General features: G+C 38.3%; 1 protein-coding gene across 1 annotated transcript in view; it reads left to right on the top strand.

Annotated features, from left to right (window-relative positions):
* LOC139723856 (probable E3 ubiquitin-protein ligase HERC6) overlaps window positions 1-14,406 on the top strand; it is a 32,339-nt gene extending 17,933 nt beyond the window's left edge. The window contains exons 5-14 of the mRNA XM_071635062.1: window positions 215-360; window positions 841-972; window positions 3,309-3,392; window positions 5,316-5,588; window positions 6,454-6,558; window positions 7,088-7,209; window positions 7,894-8,052; window positions 9,386-9,557; window positions 10,000-10,102; window positions 12,227-14,406. Of these exons, the coding sequence (XP_071491163.1) occupies window positions 215-360; window positions 841-972; window positions 3,309-3,392; window positions 5,316-5,588; window positions 6,454-6,558; window positions 7,088-7,209; window positions 7,894-8,052; window positions 9,386-9,557; window positions 10,000-10,102; window positions 12,227-12,486 (1,556 nt within the window). The 3' untranslated portion in view covers window positions 12,487-14,406. The remainder of the gene's footprint in view (window positions 1-214; window positions 361-840; window positions 973-3,308; window positions 3,393-5,315; window positions 5,589-6,453; window positions 6,559-7,087; window positions 7,210-7,893; window positions 8,053-9,385; window positions 9,558-9,999; window positions 10,103-12,226) is intronic.
* The last annotated feature ends 6,519 nt before the right edge of the window (window positions 14,407-20,925 follow it).

The following is a 20,925-nucleotide window of genomic DNA, read 5'->3' on the forward strand; positions in this document are numbered from 1 at the left end:
CAACAACAATGAGTATCGTGTAGTACAATCACATCCTTTTTTCCTCTTTATGAAGCGGCCGCCATAAAACTAGTAGAATACCGTGCCTGTGTATAGGACTAGCCAGCTCCGAATGCTAACAACTATTTATAATTGCACACGCACGCACACACACACACACACACACACACACGCACACACACACGTTTGAAAGTATGTTTGTTGTTGTTGACAGTCAATTGGTGGAAATGCGATGGCCGTCTATTGCGGTGGATGATTCTCGTGTTGAAGAAAGGACTGCTCGCCCTTCGGCGAAGCACGGCGTACGAGGAATTTGGCACCGTTTTCGTCTTGATCAACGCACTGAAACATCTCAATGAGGTAGAGTGCTAAACAACGTTTTTGTCCTAAAACCATAGTTTGAATCAAGAAAATCCACCGTCGGAGAGCATTTCCCTTTGCACTTCTGGTTGTCTTGTTATAGAAGTCTGAGTTACCCTTGATTGCCCTGACAAGCAAAATGAACATTTAATAAAGTTTTACATGCAATTGTAACACTATGGTGTCTGCAGTTTTTAGTTCGTTGTATTACTGTGTAACATAACTGAATTTTCTATATTTATCGTGCATTTGTGACTACTTATTTATACGACTGTGGAAGCATTTTTTTTCTGTATTTTTTTTTTGTACGTGACAATAATCAATCTGAATCTGAATCATAATCTGAAGGTAATGTGGGCGCAAACTACGAGCAAGCATATGGATATAAGCGCGTGCGATAAAAATTTGCTTTTCCACCTGTATGTTGTCGCAGAAGTTTTACTCTTGTGTTTTTGTTGTTCTTTTTTTCTCAATCGTCAGGTAAACGAAAGGAATGGCCGTATTGTATCTCATCGCCTGTTTTACATACGGGGCATCGGAGAAGTAGAACTCTTCAACCATCTGGTAGCACATGAACGTGCAAGGGACCCTAATATGCCACAAGCGCCAAATGTAAGTCTGAAGCTCTAATGTAAACCTCGAGATCTTTAGTGGCAGTATAATTTGGCGCATTACATAAACAGATTCCCGTTCAATAAAACTCGTGGTTCATCGGACGCTTAAATGATAATTCTAATGTAGATTATCACTTGTATGAATACCCGGGGATTTTGATAATACAAATTACACTATGGGAAAAGAGAGAGAACGAAGGAGAGAAAGATTCGACGACGAACAAAACGTTAAAGGCTGAGACTAATCGTGGCTCACTACTATACTGACATTGCTCAAGGAATCAGTGGTGTTACTAGGTAAACCTGATAAAACTGCAACATTTGAAGTATGTACACATATAAAAATCGGTGAAATGACAGTATTCGTATTATTTAGGCTTTTTATTATTGCCTTCAGCTTGCTCAGCTATTCTTATCTCACATGAGCCAAAGGCTCAATTCTAGTAATTGAGATCACTCATCGTCCGACGTTCGTCGTCCGTCGTGCGTAAACTCTTTATTTTATGTTTCATATTGTGTAATCTTTATTTCTTCATATGCCACATTTAAACAAATAAATCGAAGAAATTGAATGAGCTAATTGTTGAATACAGCGAATAAGACAAGACATATTTATTATGTGAAATGACGATATGAAGAATCTACATAGAAGCATTACTTGTGGGGCGTATAGATTCCTAGATGCTGACTTAAGATTAGTTCGTACATGAAATTCATATCTAAAAGGAATGATGAATTATAACGTACGGAAACACAGAAGCGAAGAATAATGATTATGAGAAAAACAAAAGAAAAGAAATGAATGTCCGCTAAACTGCAGTACAAAAGAGTGGATCATAGTGATCACCCGACTGGGCCACGAGTCAGATTCAAATGGAAATGGAAGTTATGCACATAGAAAGCCTAGGAAGATAGAAGAAATCATCGTAGGTATGAATTCAGAAAAAAAAAAATGAATTTTAGTTTATGCTTCAATGAATTAAGAAAGATTGAGATTGGATTATTTCTCTATCAAGGCCAATCCAGAGTTTAGGTCCCGTGGGATTTTTTGTTTTAAGAGCAGAAGAGGGATGAAAAGAACATTTTTGTCTCGTATAGGGTCAGAATGTACATCAGTATTGTTCTGGAAAACTCCATCATGATGGATTTCCGCTAAACTTGGAAGGTAGCATCCCTATACAGGGAAATAATTATGATCTCAATTCGTTCAAATGCCCACTATGCCCTCTTGGGGCCTCCAGGGAAACCCAAACCTCCAAATGTAAGGAATCTTTCAAAATCTTCTTCTCTGTGAGATAGAATTAAGTTATTACATATGAGTATAAAGTATATTGATGACTTTGTTCATTGAGGATCCAGGGGTGCCCTCCCCCTTGCAATGGAGCTGGATCGGGAAGGGGAGAGTAAAGGGGCCGAAATAGGGGCATAAGCTTACACGTAGAATCACCACAATCTTGATCATGTAATATGACTTTTCTGTTTGCATTATATTTTTGCTTGTATTTCATTTTGAATTGCAAAATTAATGAAATAATACGCCATAACAACAACAACAATAATAATAATGATAATAATAATAATAATAATAATAATAATAATAATAAAGTGTGCATTATAATCTTCTTCTCTAAAAACTCGGCAGGTAGCATCCCTAGGTTGAATGGGGGATGTTTACATTGATATTTTTTTTTAACATCGTTTAATGCATAATGAAAATCTGTAAAAAAGGGCCTGTAGTGTACTTCATGGCAGGTATTTTTTACCAGTGTGAGGAAATATGCAAATCGGCACCATGCCCCGATAGAAGCCCTCAAAGCTCAGGTACATGTAGGCCTAGTGTATAGTTTGCAAAAATGCGTGGAAGGTGAACTTGCTATACTCAGGTGAGCACCAGACAGTCCGGACTCGATTCTCTTGTTGTATCTACTCACAAAGGATACATTTTTTCTCTCTCTTGTTTCTTTGCTGTCACACCACTTCTTCAGGTTATGTTTTATGCCTCCGCCATGAAATGTAGCTGGAGGCATTATATTCTCGGGTTGTCCGTCCGTCCGTCCATCTGTCCATCCGTCCGTAAACAATTTTGTGCACAGCGTAACTTAGAAAAAAAAAAAAACGTTTGAGGTATCCTAATGAAACGTGACATATGTATCATGTATGAGTGGACGAAGTTGTGCCTATCAACTGTTATTAACTTCTCACAACTTCGTCTCACATTGTCAACATGCACTCTTGACCTATCTGGAGAACCATACAATATGGCGGATGCATGCTAGTTGTGATAGAGACATTTCTAGTTTTTGTTTTGTCTTGTTTTGCTTTTTTTTTTACCAGGCATTCAACTGGATTCACCATCTCTTCCTACTTGATGTCGCAAGCAAATGGACGGTTATCAAAATATCAACTAATTCTATGCGGGTAAGTTGATTTAGAAAAATATTCTTGACAGCAATGAACAAATTCTAGCATCTTTTATTTTCTTTGCTATCGTGTTTGTAATTCAATTCATTTCATATAACCTAGTAAAACGAAATTAAAAGCTTTTATAGCCTTTCTATTTCATTTTCATAAATATAAATTTGTCATAATTATATCTCATTGCTATAATAATGACTCAGTGACTTATCGAGTAACAGTCATACTGAAACTGCCCTCATTTCACTAATACTATAATAATTGTAAACTTCCGTCCAAATATCTTGCTACAGTAGACGATTACGACTGCGACTGCGAATTAATACATGAAATAAAACATTTAGCTCTACTTGTTGCACAAAAAAAAAATGTCTTCTAAATAAGAAGAAGACAAAACCGTCATGATACCATCACAGTGAACTGTGCAATTTTGTAGCTACTGTACTATTAGTTTGGACGAAGAAATTACTGTTCTATAATTCTAACCATTCTTTCTGAATAAACCATCAACTAGAACAGTGTCCTTTTGTTTAAGTCATTGTTACGAAATCACTATACATCACATGAATGCGAACCATGCTATTTATTTTTCTTTTTGACCCAGTTGAATAAGGAAAGAAGAAGGAAAACTACCGAAGATAGTGCAAGTGTTAGTTAATGTATAAGGTTCACGATAACATTTTCACCACATCACGTAATTTGCATAAAGTGCTTGTGACTGATATTGCAGTATGGGGAAAGCATAGAAATTACGATTTCAACCCTTTTGCCGATTCGCATGAAACATTTACTGGTCTCTTGGTATCATTAATTTTATGTGCTGCCTACCGAGAATTACTTCAAACCTTTTTTTTTTTCTTCACAGACAAGACTTCGTAAAAGTTCATCCAGAGGGGGTATTTGGCTCGGCTCGCTCGGACTGTGCCATTGTGCATTTTGTTTATTATGCGCAGCTTTTCCCTTGGCAATCGTGGGTTAAACAGGGCGCGCGGAACTGTGACGCCATTTACAAGAGTAAACCGTGCTTGAGAACCCGGTTGTAATAATAAGACTTTCTAAACATTGCTTCGAGTAAAATACGGTTTAGAAACTCACCTCCACATTACATTTCAAAACCACGTATCAAATCAATGTTTATCTCGATTACCACTTACAGAAAAAAAGTTATGTAAACTACAAAACGTGGTTCCAAAATTATGTTTCTGGCCAAGAAAGTTTACCATTTAATGCACCATTAAAGACGCCATGGATTGGAAAGGCCGGCTTGCATGATATTTGAGAATCCCCCTTCGAACAGATTTGTATAAACTTTATGACAGATCTCTAAACTAGTACAGCACGGCCCAAGAATCTCGACCGGAGTCGGCTGCTACCGTTAGGCCTATAGGCTTCCTTGAATATTGGCTAACAGGTGCTATTCATAGTTTTGAATTTAATACCCCGGTGTCAGGGGTGAATCGCCCCACGCTCCCTCGGTTTAAAAGACCCAGTAGCATGGGGAAAGAAGATTGGCTCGATTGAGTCGATCTGTTCGCTGCCTGCCTTGGTGCATTCAAATTAAACCACCGCTAGCACAGTCCTGCTAGAATAGTTTTGCCCGTCAGCAGATTAAACGTAAACATGGTAAAGTAAATTATTCGGGCGCATATCCGAAGCATTGTAATACTCTCATCGGTATAACGTTCAACTCCAGCAAGTCGATACCTCTCTGGATGCCTTTGTGACGAGTATGCCCACGGAGGTGGAAGAGATGTAGTTCCAACTGGGTGTAATTATTCAAACAGCTGCCATTTTTCTATTATACATACAAACAAACGAACGCGTCTTGTGTGTCTGACGATAATGGGTGGTCGATGTTACATTGTCTGATTTACTGGTGTTTTGGTTTTTGTTGTGTGTATGTGTGGGTTTTTTTTCTTCATATAGCACTGCCGCAGTTATGAAATCAACTTCCAGAATTTCTTGAAGTTGAACCGGAACTACATTTCGCAGGCATTTCCACATTTGGGGATTCCCCTTTTCCGAGATTTGCACTCTCCCGTGATGAAGTTCGTGGACATCCGGCGCGGATCGGGTATCATACAGTCTGCTATGGATAATGTCGATCGGTACTGGAGCGAGGGACCAGCGACATGGCTGAAACCGTTGGAAGTTCAATTCAAGGACGAGTATGCAACGGACCTGGGAGGCCCTACAAAGGTCCCGGATGTCGTCATTACACAAACATTACCAAAACGGTGTTAAAGATTAGGTTACCACTACATACACACTATAAAGAAAAATACTCCTATATCACAGCAACGTTTGGGACAGGTTTGCTAACTTACACAATAAAGCTGAATATTGAGTGAAATTATATTTGCATTCGAGGAATATCCGTTGGTATGTATCTATACAAATTGCCTTGTTCTTAATGTCTTTTTTTTTTCTTGGGGAGAAAGAAGCTTGATGGGGATGGTATTGGACAACTTTATTAAATCGTTTACAGTCGGTTAATATACCTTGTGTAGTCTACTTTATATTTTTCATAATAGGAACTTTACAATGTCAAGATGTAATCATCACAATCCTTCCTTACGATGATAATGAATGAGAGAAAAATAAAGTTAAATACAGTATTATCATATTTCGAGAGACTTTTATGACATAACTAGTTATGATGGGATGAAAATCATTGCCTCAATGGCAGCCACACAATATAAACTTAGATTCAGATTCATATATTGTCCATTTAGGAAATGCTTCTTGTTAGCATATGGGCGTACACACGGGGATATCTGCATACATACATGAATACGTACGTATATTCGTGTACGTGTATACATACAAATGAATACAATTTTCATTATACACAATCCTTTATGCATAATTTATACTCACAATACAGTGATCACATACATCGTTACAAATTTATAATTCATCACATATATTTACCGATCAACAACAAAACAAAAAAGATACAACGAACATCCCATTTTGCCCCTGATGAACAACTGTCTGATGAACATCTGACGATCAATTTGAACTTATTATTCATGTTGCTGTTGATGTTGTTTTTTTGTAGGAATTCTTCCATGAGTTCTTCAGAGAGGTAATGGACACAAACAAGCTGTCATTCTTCAGGCGGATGGATGAGAAGAGCATGTCGTCTCACATGTGGTTCAATGCGGTATGTCAGCCTAACTGTTTGTGTATGTGCGTGTGTGTGTGTGTAATACGGTGATACTATGCCATTATTTTTAAAGCCATAATTAGCGTTCAACAACTTTTCATGATTGCACCGAAATTTGAACGCTTCAGATAATGCATTACAATGTCTTCCTCTTTCTTTCTTTTTTTTTTTTTTGGGGGGGGGGGGGAGGGGGGTTGTGTGTATGTACAGAAACTAATAAGACGTGTTGGCTAAAATCGTCAATATGTTATGTACAATGTTTGTATTAGTTCGGTAGTATGTAAATACGCAGTAAATGCATGTATACAACAAAAAACTTTTAGTTCCATATGTTAAATGATCATGAGATCATGATATACTAAATAGGTAGTGACTCTCTCGAAACGATGGGAAAGCTGATTTTTTTTCACCTGTTTCATAAATAACGTCTAATCTGTTGATGTAAAAAGGATAGATAAACACGTTTAAATAATTATAATTTACATAATTTGAAATATTGCTTTTTGCCTTTTTTTTCCATTCATAGGAAAATAAGGACTTCCAGACTTTAGAAAAGATCGGATTCCTCTTTTTCCTATGTCTGCACAACGCCACGGTTGTCACTCTTCCATTCCCTCTTTTGCTGTACGAAAAACTCCTGAACCCAAAGTAGGTTTGGTTTCCCCGTTGTTGATATCCATGTTAGTTACATTCATAGTATCAATACTCTTCAGGCTTCGATTTGGTTCAACGCTTGAGAACATATCGAAAGTTTGACCTGTAATTTAGATGACTCCTAACTGGTAATACCTAGAAATCCGGTATATGGGTATGTTATTGTCAAAATCGTATATCTGTTGGCTGTGTGTAACGAGATTATGAGAAGATGGCTCGATAGCCCACATTAACTGAACTAACTGGTCTCCAAAGGGTCAAGTTGGATGTCTGGAGGGACATTTCACCGGGTTATGCACCATGCTCTTTACGATGAGTGAATGAAAGGAGATCTTTTACGTGCACGATTGTGACTCTCTCACACAAATCAATTAAATTCAATTCAAACTTTAGTTCAAACTTTAATTTGAACAGAGTGTTATGCCTCTTACCATTGTGGGGAAGGATGATATCACACAATATTGCTCAGTTGAGGCGGTAATGCAACCAGGGTTGTTCGGATCCGGATGCAGACGCGCTACCGACTGAGCCCAATCCCTGCATCTTTTTCAAAAGTCCGCTCACAGTGGCGGAGAGATAGAACTATATAGGCCTATCTATAAGTCTGATCTTGATATGAAATTAACCTTTGCTTATGTTTGTACCTTGAAATATGATATGTTGCCTCTTACCATGAAGACCTATCGCATACGAAGATCTTCGAAGCCTAGACCCAAAGCTATTTGGCAAACTGGAAGGTTATAGAAAGTGCTCGGCAGAGAAGCTCGAAGGGCTTGAGCTCAGCTTCGATGGACTACAGCCAGACGGGGAGAACATTGCTGTCACACAAGACAACCTGTAAGTCACAGTATCCGAGCTATTTTATATCATTCACGAACAATTAATCAGATTCCGCCCCTATACTAAGGACAGAGCCGAATCATGAGATTTTGGAGGGTTTTTTTGCGGACATTCTGAAGTTTGAGGTCAACGTTTTATCGCTCATGACAGGACAATCGAAAATCAGGGAGAGAATCTGTCAGCGCGATGCATCCATATTGAAGTGAGAGACTTCCCGTGCATTTCTACATTACTCCCTTACACACTGAATAAGAAACAATTTCTCCGCTTTCCGTATACGTGCACGTACGAATGTAGAAATTTATGCCTCCGCCATGAAGTGTCGCCGGAGGCGTTATGTTTTTGGTCGTCCGTTCATCCGCCCGTCAGTCTCTCTGTCCCTCATTCCGTTCTTCCGTCCGTAATCGTTTTTTTTTTTTTTTTTTTTGTGGACAGCATTATAGTAACTTGATGTATCATTGTATTGTGTTATAAAGTCATATATAATTAATGTATTGTAGTAATGTAACGTAAGTGAGGGGACTGCAATCTACAAGTTCGCTTTTTAGCAGCCCCTCAATTTCCATTTCCATGAAGTTCTTTTAAGAACCAATATGTATTAAAATGAAAATAAAAAAAAAAACATGCATGTGAACATGCATGTGTGAAATGAAAAAAGAAATGAAAAACTTATCCATTTGAGCTATTCAAATGACACTTATTGTCGTGTTTATGTATAATATATTTGGCCTATCAATATTTAGGTGCACATTTCCAAGGTCCAAGGTCCAAACATCTATTTTTTAATGCTGAAAATACACTATTTCCTCCACACCTTGAAAATTACTCAGTGCAAACACCCAATAAACTAGTAATGCAGTATGATTCTGTATTGGGCCAAAGGTTATAATAAAATTCTAATAGTATTTAGAAAATAGCTCAAAGGATTGTCATAAAGATTGGGTATGGCAATTTAGTAATTAGTTGAAGAAAGATGTGAGCCCTGCTGTCGGGGGGAAAGAGTAATTTTTCAAGTGAAAATGCTGAAGTTTAATTCGGTTTTTTTTTTTTACAATCATGTAAAACAGTGCTGTCATCTCACACTGTCAAGATGTACAACAAACCTTTGAGAGAATAATGCGATACGTTGGAGGTTTGTAACAGTCGCAAAGAGTGATTTTTCTGGTTGACTCTTTAACAAGTTATAACGATATAGAGCGTCACAAAATGCCATGTTACATTGTATTCTGTATGTTGAAATAGATAAAATGCTATATCATTCAAAGATTCCAGTAAAATCATATCATTCTTAATATCTGTATGCATTCATGATCGCTCTTCAAAAAACCAGGCAGGAGTACATTGACAGGAAATCCATCCATCAGCTCGCAATTCAACAGTTCGTCGCCTTCCATCTTGGCTTCAACAGAATACCGAAGCCAGAACTCTTCTTCAAGCTCAGACCCGAGGAGTTACGAGACGTGATCATGGGAGAAGAATTTGACTGGAGGTCCTTTGAAAACGTATGTTGCCATGCCATCGTCATTCGATAGCTTTAGATATTTGAGACGAGGACGTCTAAGACGACGAATGCGTTGGGCGTTCTCCTTTCTCACTGCGTCGTTTTGCAAAATAGTTTTAGAGTAGCGAGGACTTAATATAAAAATGGCACCCCCATATGATCACTACGTCATGTATAGCTCTCTGATGCGCCTTGAATATGTTCTAGATCCAACAGTTGTTTGTTTTCCCTTTAAACGTCCACTTCATGAAAAATCCAAAGCTCCCTAATGTATTGTTCGAAGGACAACAAAGATTCACTTGTTATAATGCCTTAATGTAGTTTCTATGCAGTCCGTCAAATCCCCGACTTAACCAACTGATCACCATTGAAAGATTTGATTCGTATGTCATGTGTGTCTGAAGGATGAACTTTTATCTTTATCATCATTACACAATACCCAGAGCACGCTCTACAAGTTGCCATACCGTGCGGACCACCCGGTCATCCGACTATTCTGGAGTGTGTTCCATGAGTTTGATGAGGACAGGAAGAAACTCTTTCTCAGTAAGAAACTTTGGGTTTCTTTCTCATGTCTATTATCCATTACGCCAGTAATTCAAACACACACACACGCGCGCGCGCGCACGCACGAACACCATTATATATATATATATATATATATATATATATATATACATATAATGCGTGTGTGTGTGTGAGTGTGTGTGTGTGTGTATACACCATATACGATATCGATCACATATGTATAACTCGTGTGTTTGTTGGTGCGTGAATAATCCATGTGAATGTTTTTGATGTTTACATAATATTCATGATAAACATAAACGTACGTATACTACTTCATTATTATGATGAATTATGTCTTAATTCCATGAATTTGTTGCTGGTTCGCAAATTTAAATAAAATAAGAAACCCTTATGTTTAAGGAGATTAATGGTTAATAATATGTAAGGTTAGGACTTCTTATATAGCTGGCATGACAAATTTCTGACTTTCCCAAACACACCAAAGGTCTTATTTTGCAGATATTTGGGAAAATGAAATTTAAATGTAACTTAAAGTAACAGCTGCGATCATTATGTGAAGGTGCACTGCTGCAATAACCAAGACGAGTATGACCAAGTGTTTGCATTGCGTGGGTGGAGAGCGGCACCAACGGTTTGATGTCTCTACAGTAAGAGCTGCCGGAGCGCCGGGCACGGACAGCGTTAATGATCTCCATCTTCCTTATCCCTCCAGACTGGATGACGAACATTGAGAGAGGGAGAAGCATTTTCCCACTCGTCATTCCGCTCTTGTTTGTTCGTGTACATCCAAAGGCATTAATGACAGTGCAACATTTATTAAGCGGCCAAAAGCTAGCGTACTCGTTAAGCGGCCAAAAGCTAGCGTACTCGTTCTTAACCGCAGCGTGTATAGGATCACACGTGTAAACAACTGGAAAGCTCAATATTGTAATATCTTCATGGTGGTCACTGTATTTCAAGAAAAAGCAAATGCAGCCCACTAAAGACCGAATACACGTCTCGTAATAGACTTACCATATTAATGTGACCATGCATCACAAAACCATCAAAAAGTTGCTAAACATGGATGTTTAGTTAAGGGCAGATTCTTAAAGAGCAGACTCTAAGCTTTAAAATACTATATAGTTCAATTCAAATGCACTCTCCTAACCTAACAAGACATTGGATAGCATGCGCACACTCTGGGAAAGTGTGAACTGAGAAAAGAGGCTCTGAAGCAAAGGGACTAATCATTGACAAGCACTTTAATCTTTACCAAACGACATTAGCTCTGCGATGAATGGGAAAAAAAGGACGTAAACCACTGCGGCGACAACAATAAAGAGATTATGAGATTGAACTGAAATGAAGCACGCTCTCTTAACACATACTGTCCATAATTACTGCCAAATTTCAAAGCAGTAGCAATATTCTTTCAAAAACTATTGGGCGCGAATTCACAAAGGTGGTTCAAATGAAACCATGGTTTAAACCATGGACAAAAACCATGAGCGCCAAGTGTTGCATGGAATATTTCGTTACGAAATGTTCATTTAGTTAAAAAATGTTGTCATTTCGTTACAAAATAATCATTTCATCAACGAAATTACTGATTTCGTAACGAAATATTCCATACGACACTTGGTGCTTCATGGTTTTTGTCCACGGTTTATACCATAGTTTCATTTTGTACCACCTTCGTGAATTCGGGCCAATGAGTTGAAAGTGAAGAGTCAGTATGTGCAAAGATTTTCAAGAAATGAAAAAGGGCCTCCAAGACATACTTTATATCACTACTTTACAAGAATGGGGTTGAAGAAAAACTGCTGAAACACATTTTCCCATTCATTTTATAATCCCAAACTTGAGAATATTGTAGAAGATGACTGAAGATGATTATATTAGGATGACTCTTTCAAAAACTATGAAAAACTTTTTGAGATTGACTTGGGTAACCCCTTTCACCTTGTTTGAGTCAAGAGGTGGGACGTTTTGTTCGTTTTGTGATGCACGGTCACATAATAATTATACAAAACAATTGTAGGTAATTATGTTTTCTATTCAGATAAAATGGTATTACAGTGTATGTGGAAAACCTTTATTCTGTTTCAAATGACAAAAAGTCCCCACCAACTCTATGTCTCATGTCATATGGCACAGAGTTCTTGACTGGGGCTGATCACCTACCCATCGGTGGCTTCCGGTCTCTCGATTTTACCATCCGACGTTATGACACAAGAAAGAATAACGACGGTGCCGATCCCTCGGAGATCGGTCCAGTCGCCATGACCTGCCCAGGCTTCATCTCCATGGGTCTACCCGAGTACGAATCCGAAGACGACGTCCGGTTCGGACTTCTACAGGCAATAGAAAGGACTCCGAGCTTCAACCTGGAAAGACCTCGCAATGGTTGCCAGTAAATGCCTGTACCCCGAGAGGATTGTTACGACTTCCCTGTCAACGAAACTAACAACTACTGTATCTTGTACTCATACTTATATAGATCAATCAATCAAGTGAAAACCACATTCACTTATTGCTCTGCAAGCTGTAGACACTTCAGCTAATGATCTACCTCAAGCAAACGTAAACACTGTACGTGAAAACAGACAAACAAAAACAAATCCGTGCACGATGCGTTTGAAATTGGAAAATACAAAGCACAGACTCTCGTTTAAATCTAGAAATGAGAAATTGATGAAGATAACGACCTTGTATCAAAGTCGAAATTACCAGCCGTTCAACCTTTCATTATGACACCTCAATCCTTTTCCTTATTATTTATTTTATTTTATTTTATTTCTATTTTTATTATTATTATTATTTTTATTTATTTTTTTTTTTGGGGGGGGGGAATACTGGTATTCTGTTTCTCGTTACTTATAGTTTTTCACCATACTGCTTAAACAACATGAACGCACTATACGATTTGATTTCATATTCGAGTTCTTGGAAAAAAGGCTTTCCTGAAATATTAAATAAGATTTTGTCTCGATTCTTGGTCTTTTGTATCCCTTATCAAAATGTGTAATCTAATTTCTTTAATTTTTTTTAAAAGTCATGTCATGATAGGGGGCTTATCTTCTCAATGTGCCATTTTCGCCCGAAGATGTTTTGAAACTTTCTTATTATATTGGAAAGACTCAGAAAATATGCAAGATGGTGAAGAAATGGGAGGGAAAAAATTACAATTTGGTCCTGATGTGAATAACGGTTCATACTTCTCCTGAAACATAACAATAAGTTGTCAGTGGTGTAGAACCATTACATACATTTATGATCCTACTCAAAGAAACATTATTTCTTGCTCAGTTGCAGCCTTAATTGCAGCAACCAAAGCAGTTTCAAAGCTTGGTGTCGTGATAATTTTTAACTATTGGTTGCTACTCATAAGTTGCCACATCTAGTCATGAGAATATTTTGGATTCGACTGTGTTTGATTGAATTTATACACAAAATGGATTTGTTATTCGCAAATGTATTAAGTTTGTGCATTGAAATTATGTCAAGAACATTTGTGTGTGGGTCGTCATAAGCTATTCAAGACGTATCATGAGAGGCCCTCCAGTTGTTTATATGTACAGGATTTTCATTGAATATATGTTTTTCTTTTTACCTTTAGCCAACGAAATCTCGTCAGATGTTCACCTAAATCGTTTTAAGGCACCAGAAATTTCATAGTTTTGTCATAACTTTTTCAAGCGAAGTTACTGTTAATTTGTGTGTGATTTTGCATTATGTTTGTTTGTTTGTTTGTTGTTGTTTTTTTTTTTGAGGGGAGGGGTGGGGTTTAGTTGTTGTATAATACCTTTAGGTACGATCGTTATTAAAGGTATTGTATAGTTTTGGTCGAGACCTATCGTCAGGTTTATTACAATTTTTGTGAGATGATGAGAAACCTCTTATACAATATGAAAGAACATGTACTAGTAATTTCAAGAAGGACTTCCAACGTTTATTTGATGAAAATTGGCCTTGAAATGGATGAGATATAACTGACAGGCCTAGACTTTTATTAGGATCTCTTTGTCAGTTTGTTTTACCATGTTTTTAAATGTCTCAGTCATTTCAAAATCAATTTTTATCAAATAAACTGTTGATTCCCCTTAGAATTACATGCTCTGTAACATTTCATAGACTGGTTTCTAAATAGCTGGCAAAATGTTTCAAGTTGAATCGGCAATCCTCACCTCAGTCGGAAATGTACAGTCCCCCCCCCCCCTTTTTTTGGTTTTATTTGTATTATGAAAGTCGTTCATAGTGGATTGGTTCAGCAGTACTGTGTAAAAAAAAATCGAGTGAAAATACTCACTCTTGCAGGAGTAAATACACACACACAAGAAAAGATTAGTGGAAAAGTGAGCAAAGAAAATGGGATTCCATCGGGATTCGAACCCGAGACCTCCGGATTGCTAGACCGGTGCTCTACCGACTGAGCTATAGAAAGCCCTAGTGCAGTGTTCGTCCCAGAAACCCTTAATTCTCAATGCTCGGGTGGTCAGAAGCTATAGCAGTGTGTTAGTGTGTGACACACACGCACACACTTGAACCTGGCATAAACCCGAAGGATAATTCAACTTGGGGATAAATGCGAGGGATCACCGAAGTGATGCAGCTTTTTGAGTTTGTAACAAATAAAGACAGAATAAACTGACCAGAAAGAATATAAATTATTAGTGGAAAAGTGAGCAAAGAAAATGGGATTCCATCGGGATTCGAACCCGAGACCTCCGGATTGCTAGACCGGTGCTCTACCGACTGAGCTATAGAAAGCCCTAGTGCAGTGTTCGTCCCAGAAACCCTTAATTCTCAATGCTCGGGTGGTCAGAAGCTATAGCAGTGTGTTAGTGTGTGACACACACGCACACACTTGAACCTGGCATAAACCCGAAGGATAATTCAACTTGGGGATAAATGCGAGGGATCACCGAAGTGATGCAGCTTTTTGAGTTTGTAACAAATAAAGACAGAATAAACTGACCAGAAAGAATATAAATTATTAGTGGAAAAGTGAGCAAAGAAAATGGGATTCCATCGGGATTCGAACCCGAGACCTCCGGATTGCTAGACCGGTGCTCTACCGACTGAGCTATAGAAAGCCCTAGTGCAGTGTTCGTCCCAGAAACCCTTAATTCTCAATGCTCGGGTGGTCAGAAGCTATAGCAGTGTGTTAGTGTGTGACACACACGCACACACTTGAACCTGGCATAAACCCGAAGGATAATTCAACTTGGGGATAAATGCGAGGGATCACCGAAGTGATGCAGCTTTTTGAGTTTGTAACAAATAAAGACAGAATAAACTGACCAGAAAGAATATAAATTATTAGTGGAAAAGTGAGCAAAGAAAATGGGATTCCATCGGGATTCGAACCCGAGACCTCCGGATTGCTAGACCGGTGCTCTACCGACTGAGCTATAGAAAGCCCTAGTGCAGTGTTCGTCCCAGAAACCCTTAATTCTCAATGCTCGGGTGGTCAGAAGCTATAGCAGTGTGTTAGTGTGTGACACACACGCACACACTTGAACCTGGCATAAACCCGAAGGATAATTCAACTTGGGGATAAATGCGAGGGATCACCGAAGTGATGCAGCTTTTTGAGTTTGTAACAAATAAAGACAGAATAAACTGACCAGAAAGAATATCGAATCCCGATGGAATCCCATTTTCTTTGCTCACTTTTCCACTAATAATTTATATTCTTTCTGGTCAGTTTATTCTGTCTTTATTTGTTACAAACTCAAAAAGCTGCATCACTTCGGTGATCCCTCGCATTTATCCCCAAGTTGAATTATCCTTCGGGTTTATGCCAGGTTCAAGTGTGTGCGTGTGTGTCACACACCAACACACTGCTATAGCTTCTGACCACCCGAGCATTGAGAATTAAGGGTTTCTGGGACGAACACTGCACTAGGGCTTTCTATAGCTCAGTCGGTAGAGCACCGGTCTAGCAATCCGGAGGTCTCGGGTTCGAATCCCGATGGAATCCCATTTTCTTTGCTCACTTTTCCACTAATAATTTATATTCTTTCTGGTCAGTTTATTCTGTCTTTATTTGTTACAAACTCAAAAAGCTGCATCACTTCGGTGATCCCTCGCATTTATCCCCAAGTTGAATTATCCTTCGGGTTTATGCCAGGTTCAAGTGTGTGCGTGTGTGTCACACACTAACACACTGCTATAGCTTCTGACCACCCGAGCATTGAGAATTAAGGGTTTCTGGGACGAACACTGCACTAGGGCTTTCTATAGCTCAGTCGGTAGAGCACCGGTCTAGCAATCCGGAGGTCTCGGGTTCGAATCCCGATGGAATCCCATTTTCTTTGCTCACTTTTCCACTAATAATTTATATTCTTTCTGGTCAGTTTATTCTGTCTTTATTTGTTACAAACTCAAAAAGCTGCATCACTTCGGTGATCCCTCGCATTTATCCCCAAGTTGAATTATCCTTCGGGTTTATGCCAGGTTCAAGTGTGTGCGTGTGTGTCACACACTAACACACTGCTATAGCTTCTGACCACCCGAGCATTGAGAATTAAGGGTTTCTGGGACGAACACTGCACTAGGGCTTTCTATAGCTCAGTCGGTAGAGCACCGGTCTAGCAATCCGGAGGTCTCGGGTTCGAATCCCGATGGAATCCCATTTTCTTTGCTCACTTTTCCACTAATAATTTATATTCTTTCTGGTCAGTTTATTCTGTCTTTATTTGTTACAAACTCAAAAAGCTGCATCACTTCGGTGATCCCTCGCATTTATCCCCAAGTTGAATTATCCTTCGGGTTTATGCCAGGTTCAAGTGTGTGCGTGTGTGTCACACACTAACACACTGCTATAGCTTCTGACCACCCGAGCATTGAGAATTAAGGGTTTCTGGGACGAACACTGCACTAGGGCTTTCTATAGCTCAGTCGGTAGAGCACCGGTCTAGCAATCCGGAGGTCTCGGGTTCGAATCCCGATGGAATCCCATTTTCTTTGCTCACTTTTCCACTAATAATTTATATTCTTTCTGGTCAGTTTATTCTGTCTTTATTTGTTACAAACTCAAAAAGCTGCATCACTTCGGTGATCCCTCGCATTTATCCCCAAGTTGAATTATCCTTCGGGTTTATGCCAGGTTCAAGTGTGTGCGTGTGTGTCACACACTAACACACTGCTATAGCTTCTGACCACCCGAGCATTGAGAATTAAGGGTTTCTGGGACGAACACTGCACTAGGGCTTTCTATAGCTCAGTCGGTAGAGCACCGGTCTAGCAATCCGGAGGTCTCGGGTTCGAATCCCGATGGAATCCCATTTTCTTTGCTCACTTTTCCACTAATAATTTATATTCTTTCTGGTCAGTTTATTCTGTCTTTATTTGTTACAAACTCAAAAAGCTGCATCACTTCGGTGATCCCTCGCATTTATCCCCAAGTTGAATTATCCTTCGGGTTTATGCCAGGTTCAAGTGTGTGCGTGTGTGTCACACACTAACACACTGCTATAGCTTCTGACCACCCGAGCATTGAGAATTAAGGGTTTCTGGGACGAACACTGCACTAGGGCTTTCTATAGCTCAGTCGGTAGAGCACCGGTCTAGCAATCCGGAGGTCTCGGGTTCGAATCCCGATGGAATCCCATTTTCTTTGCTCACTTTTCCACTAATAATTTATATTCTTTCTGGTCAGTTTATTCTGTCTTTATTTGTTACAAACTCAAAAAGCTGCATCACTTCGGTGATCCCTCGCATTTATCCCCAAGTTGAATTATCCTTCGGGTTTATGCCAGGTTCAAGTGTGTGCGTGTGTGTCACACACTAACACACTGCTATAGCTTCTGACCACCCGAGCATTGAGAATTAAGGGTTTCTGGGACGAACACTGCACTAGGGCTTTCTATAGCTCAGTCGGTAGAGCACCGGTCTAGCAATCCGGAGGTCTCGGGTTCGAATCCCGATGGAATCCCATTTTCTTTGCTCACTTTTCCACTAATAATTTATATTCTTTCTGGTCAGTTTATTCTGTCTTTATTTGTCACAAGAAAAGAGTAACGTTAGTATGAAATTGGAGTGAATTTTGGAGTGACTACAGGAATCACTCGAAGATTTTGGAGTGACCCCTGAGGTCACTCCAAAAAGACTGAAAATGAACATTTTCACTCAAAATTCACTCCAATTTCCCTCTAACTTCACTCTTTTTTGTATTCACTCCAGCAAGAGTGAATATTTTCACTCGATTTTTTTTTAGAGACTAACCTTCCTGATAGGGCTCACTCTGTTTCTGTGAAGAGTATATAGTACACAGAAAATTGGTTGCTGATTTGATTGCTGATGACCCTATCCAGTTCTCCAGAAATTCTGGCCATTATCATAACATAATGTCTATGATTTGAATGCGCACAAAGATTGATGGAGTTTTAATCCATTTGTATTATAACATGATTTTGAAAATATCACCAACACACAGACTCAACGTAATGACTAATCAACATGGAGACAGGGTAACTCAATCAAATCTTAATCATATGAATATTGTTAAATCGTTCTCCGAGGGATTCGCATTCTGAAAGTACTTCTTGCAAAGGGCGTTTAGTTCCTGCAGACAGTTATCGAATTCAACTAATTTAATTGAATTGAGTTGGATATGATTGAACTGAATCAAATCGGAGTGAAATAAACTAAACTGAAAAAGATGAAATGTTTATCTTGTCAGACTGATGGAAAGAAGTGTATGGAATTTGATTATGTATTGCTTGCACTTGTGAAAAAAAAAGTATATTTGATAAACCCATCATAAAAACAGGATAGTTCAAATCAAGCGATATAATCCAAAAGTAATCAATTCCTGAGAGATGATCACAATTATATCATCCTACAAGTTAGTATATTATTTAAACACACTTCATTTCTGACCGCAGACTGGTTTGAATTTTGTTTTCTTTTAAAGCCTACCATGTAACACTGTGTTGTGCCTCATAGAAGATATCAAATAAAGTATCGTCGGACCAGATTGGCATTGGTCTTCTGCATGTATAGTGACTCTTATCATATCCCTACACGTCTATTCTTCTAATCCTTATTAAAAGATAACAGAAGTGTCATTCCCTTCAAATACAACACAAATACACACAATTCATCACAAATAAAACCATCGTCTTCAGACATGTTGTTGTGCACATATTATTGCTTCATATTTTTTTAGAAGGACACCATACATGTATACAGGCTTACAGGGTTTCCCAACTGTGCCCTTCAAATACAACACAAATACACACAATTCATCACAAATAAAACCATCGTCTTCAGACATGTTTTTGTGCACATTATTATTGCTTCATATTTTTTAGAAGGACACCATACATTACAGGCTTACAGGGTTGCCCAACTGTGATCACCTCAATTTATGGTGTAAAAATGTTATAGAGATCACATGAGTTTCCAATGCGCATTAGCAGATTGAATTGAAGAACCAAAAGATGAAAGTAAAGTTACATGAACAATTCGAACTTTTATTTCAAATTTACCTCTAATATCTTGAGCTATTCCTTTACCACGACAGTGGCAGATACATATCTCATAATGCGATTGATAATTTATTTGGTCCACGTTTCTGTTATTTGAATTTGTTTCATTTATTTTTTTTTTAAATTTTGGCTGCAATTTCTACATTTTCGTTTTTCAATGTAAGAATGATGAAAATGAGTGATGTGAAAACATTGAAGTATATGAAATCTATCTCGTTCAACAGGAGTATTGATGACAAAATGTAGCATTAGCTGAACTTAATTTCATGCTATACTTTCTACTTTATTTAATTCCAGCGCATAAGCACAATTTAAACGGTATGGCAAAAAGAGCGCGGAACAGTACATCGATAAAAGAATCCCACAGGTTTGCAATGAAAATAAAGTAAGTGTTTGAAATCCTCTTTCTATAGGAATAGATTGGCAGATTGTTTATAAAATCACGAAATAGCTCCAGAAGGGCCTCTGTAAGGGTAGTCAAATAACCGGCATGTCTGAAGTGAAAAGAAAGACGATAGCTCGCCCAACCGGAGATGACCTCCATACCTCCCTGCTTGATAAGCAGCTTAGAATAACAATGCACGCCAAGCCAGTTGGAACCATCAAAATGCACATAATGCGACAATGTATACATTATGAAAAGCACAGGGGTCACATCACATCACATGATTGTATACTGGCATATTAATAAGAAAGTTATTACGCCATAAAATCTAACAAAAAACAAACAAGCAAACAAACAAGCGGAAAAGAAACAAACGAATTCGTTTTCCCTTACGTGTGTATGTGTGTGTAATCATAAAGAACTATACATGCGAACTTTATCATTATAGATTATCAGTAAAGTGATAAAATCGGCCTTCCCGGGGATGTATTAGCAAACACTTCGAAAATACAATGCTCTGATTTACACCATAAAACTTGTTTCAGGACTGTAATGGCTTCTGTTGTGCACTGTTTGTTCCGTCAGCAAGTAACATTTCATTTTTCATTTAATGAATAAGCAATTAAGCACAAATACACCTGTTGGATCCTTTTAAACTTAAGGGCGTAGAATGTGATAGTTCTTTAAATAAATACAAACACAGCGACAAGCACTGTGATATCCATCTATCATTTTTTTTTTTATTATCAAAAGCAGTCCTTTAATGGTTTAAAGGGTACAGCTCTGCTGAAATCCTGGCCTTTTGACAGTCATGCTTCCTCAAGGGAAAATCATAATCATAAGTAGAGTAAACAAGGTCATAAAAATTGATAGTTCTTAAATAATATAAAAAATGTTTAAATTCATTAAAAAAAACAAGTTTGTTTGTAGAATTTTCACAGGATGGATGTTACCATGTTAGCGGGCATTGT

Source organism: Diadema antillarum, unplaced genomic scaffold (genome assembly GCF_040938485.1).
Source record: "Diadema antillarum isolate AM-2024a unplaced genomic scaffold, OU_Dant_1.0 scf00000201, whole genome shotgun sequence".
Classification (NCBI taxonomy): Eukaryota; Metazoa; Echinodermata; class Echinoidea; order Diadematoida; family Diadematidae; genus Diadema; species Diadema antillarum.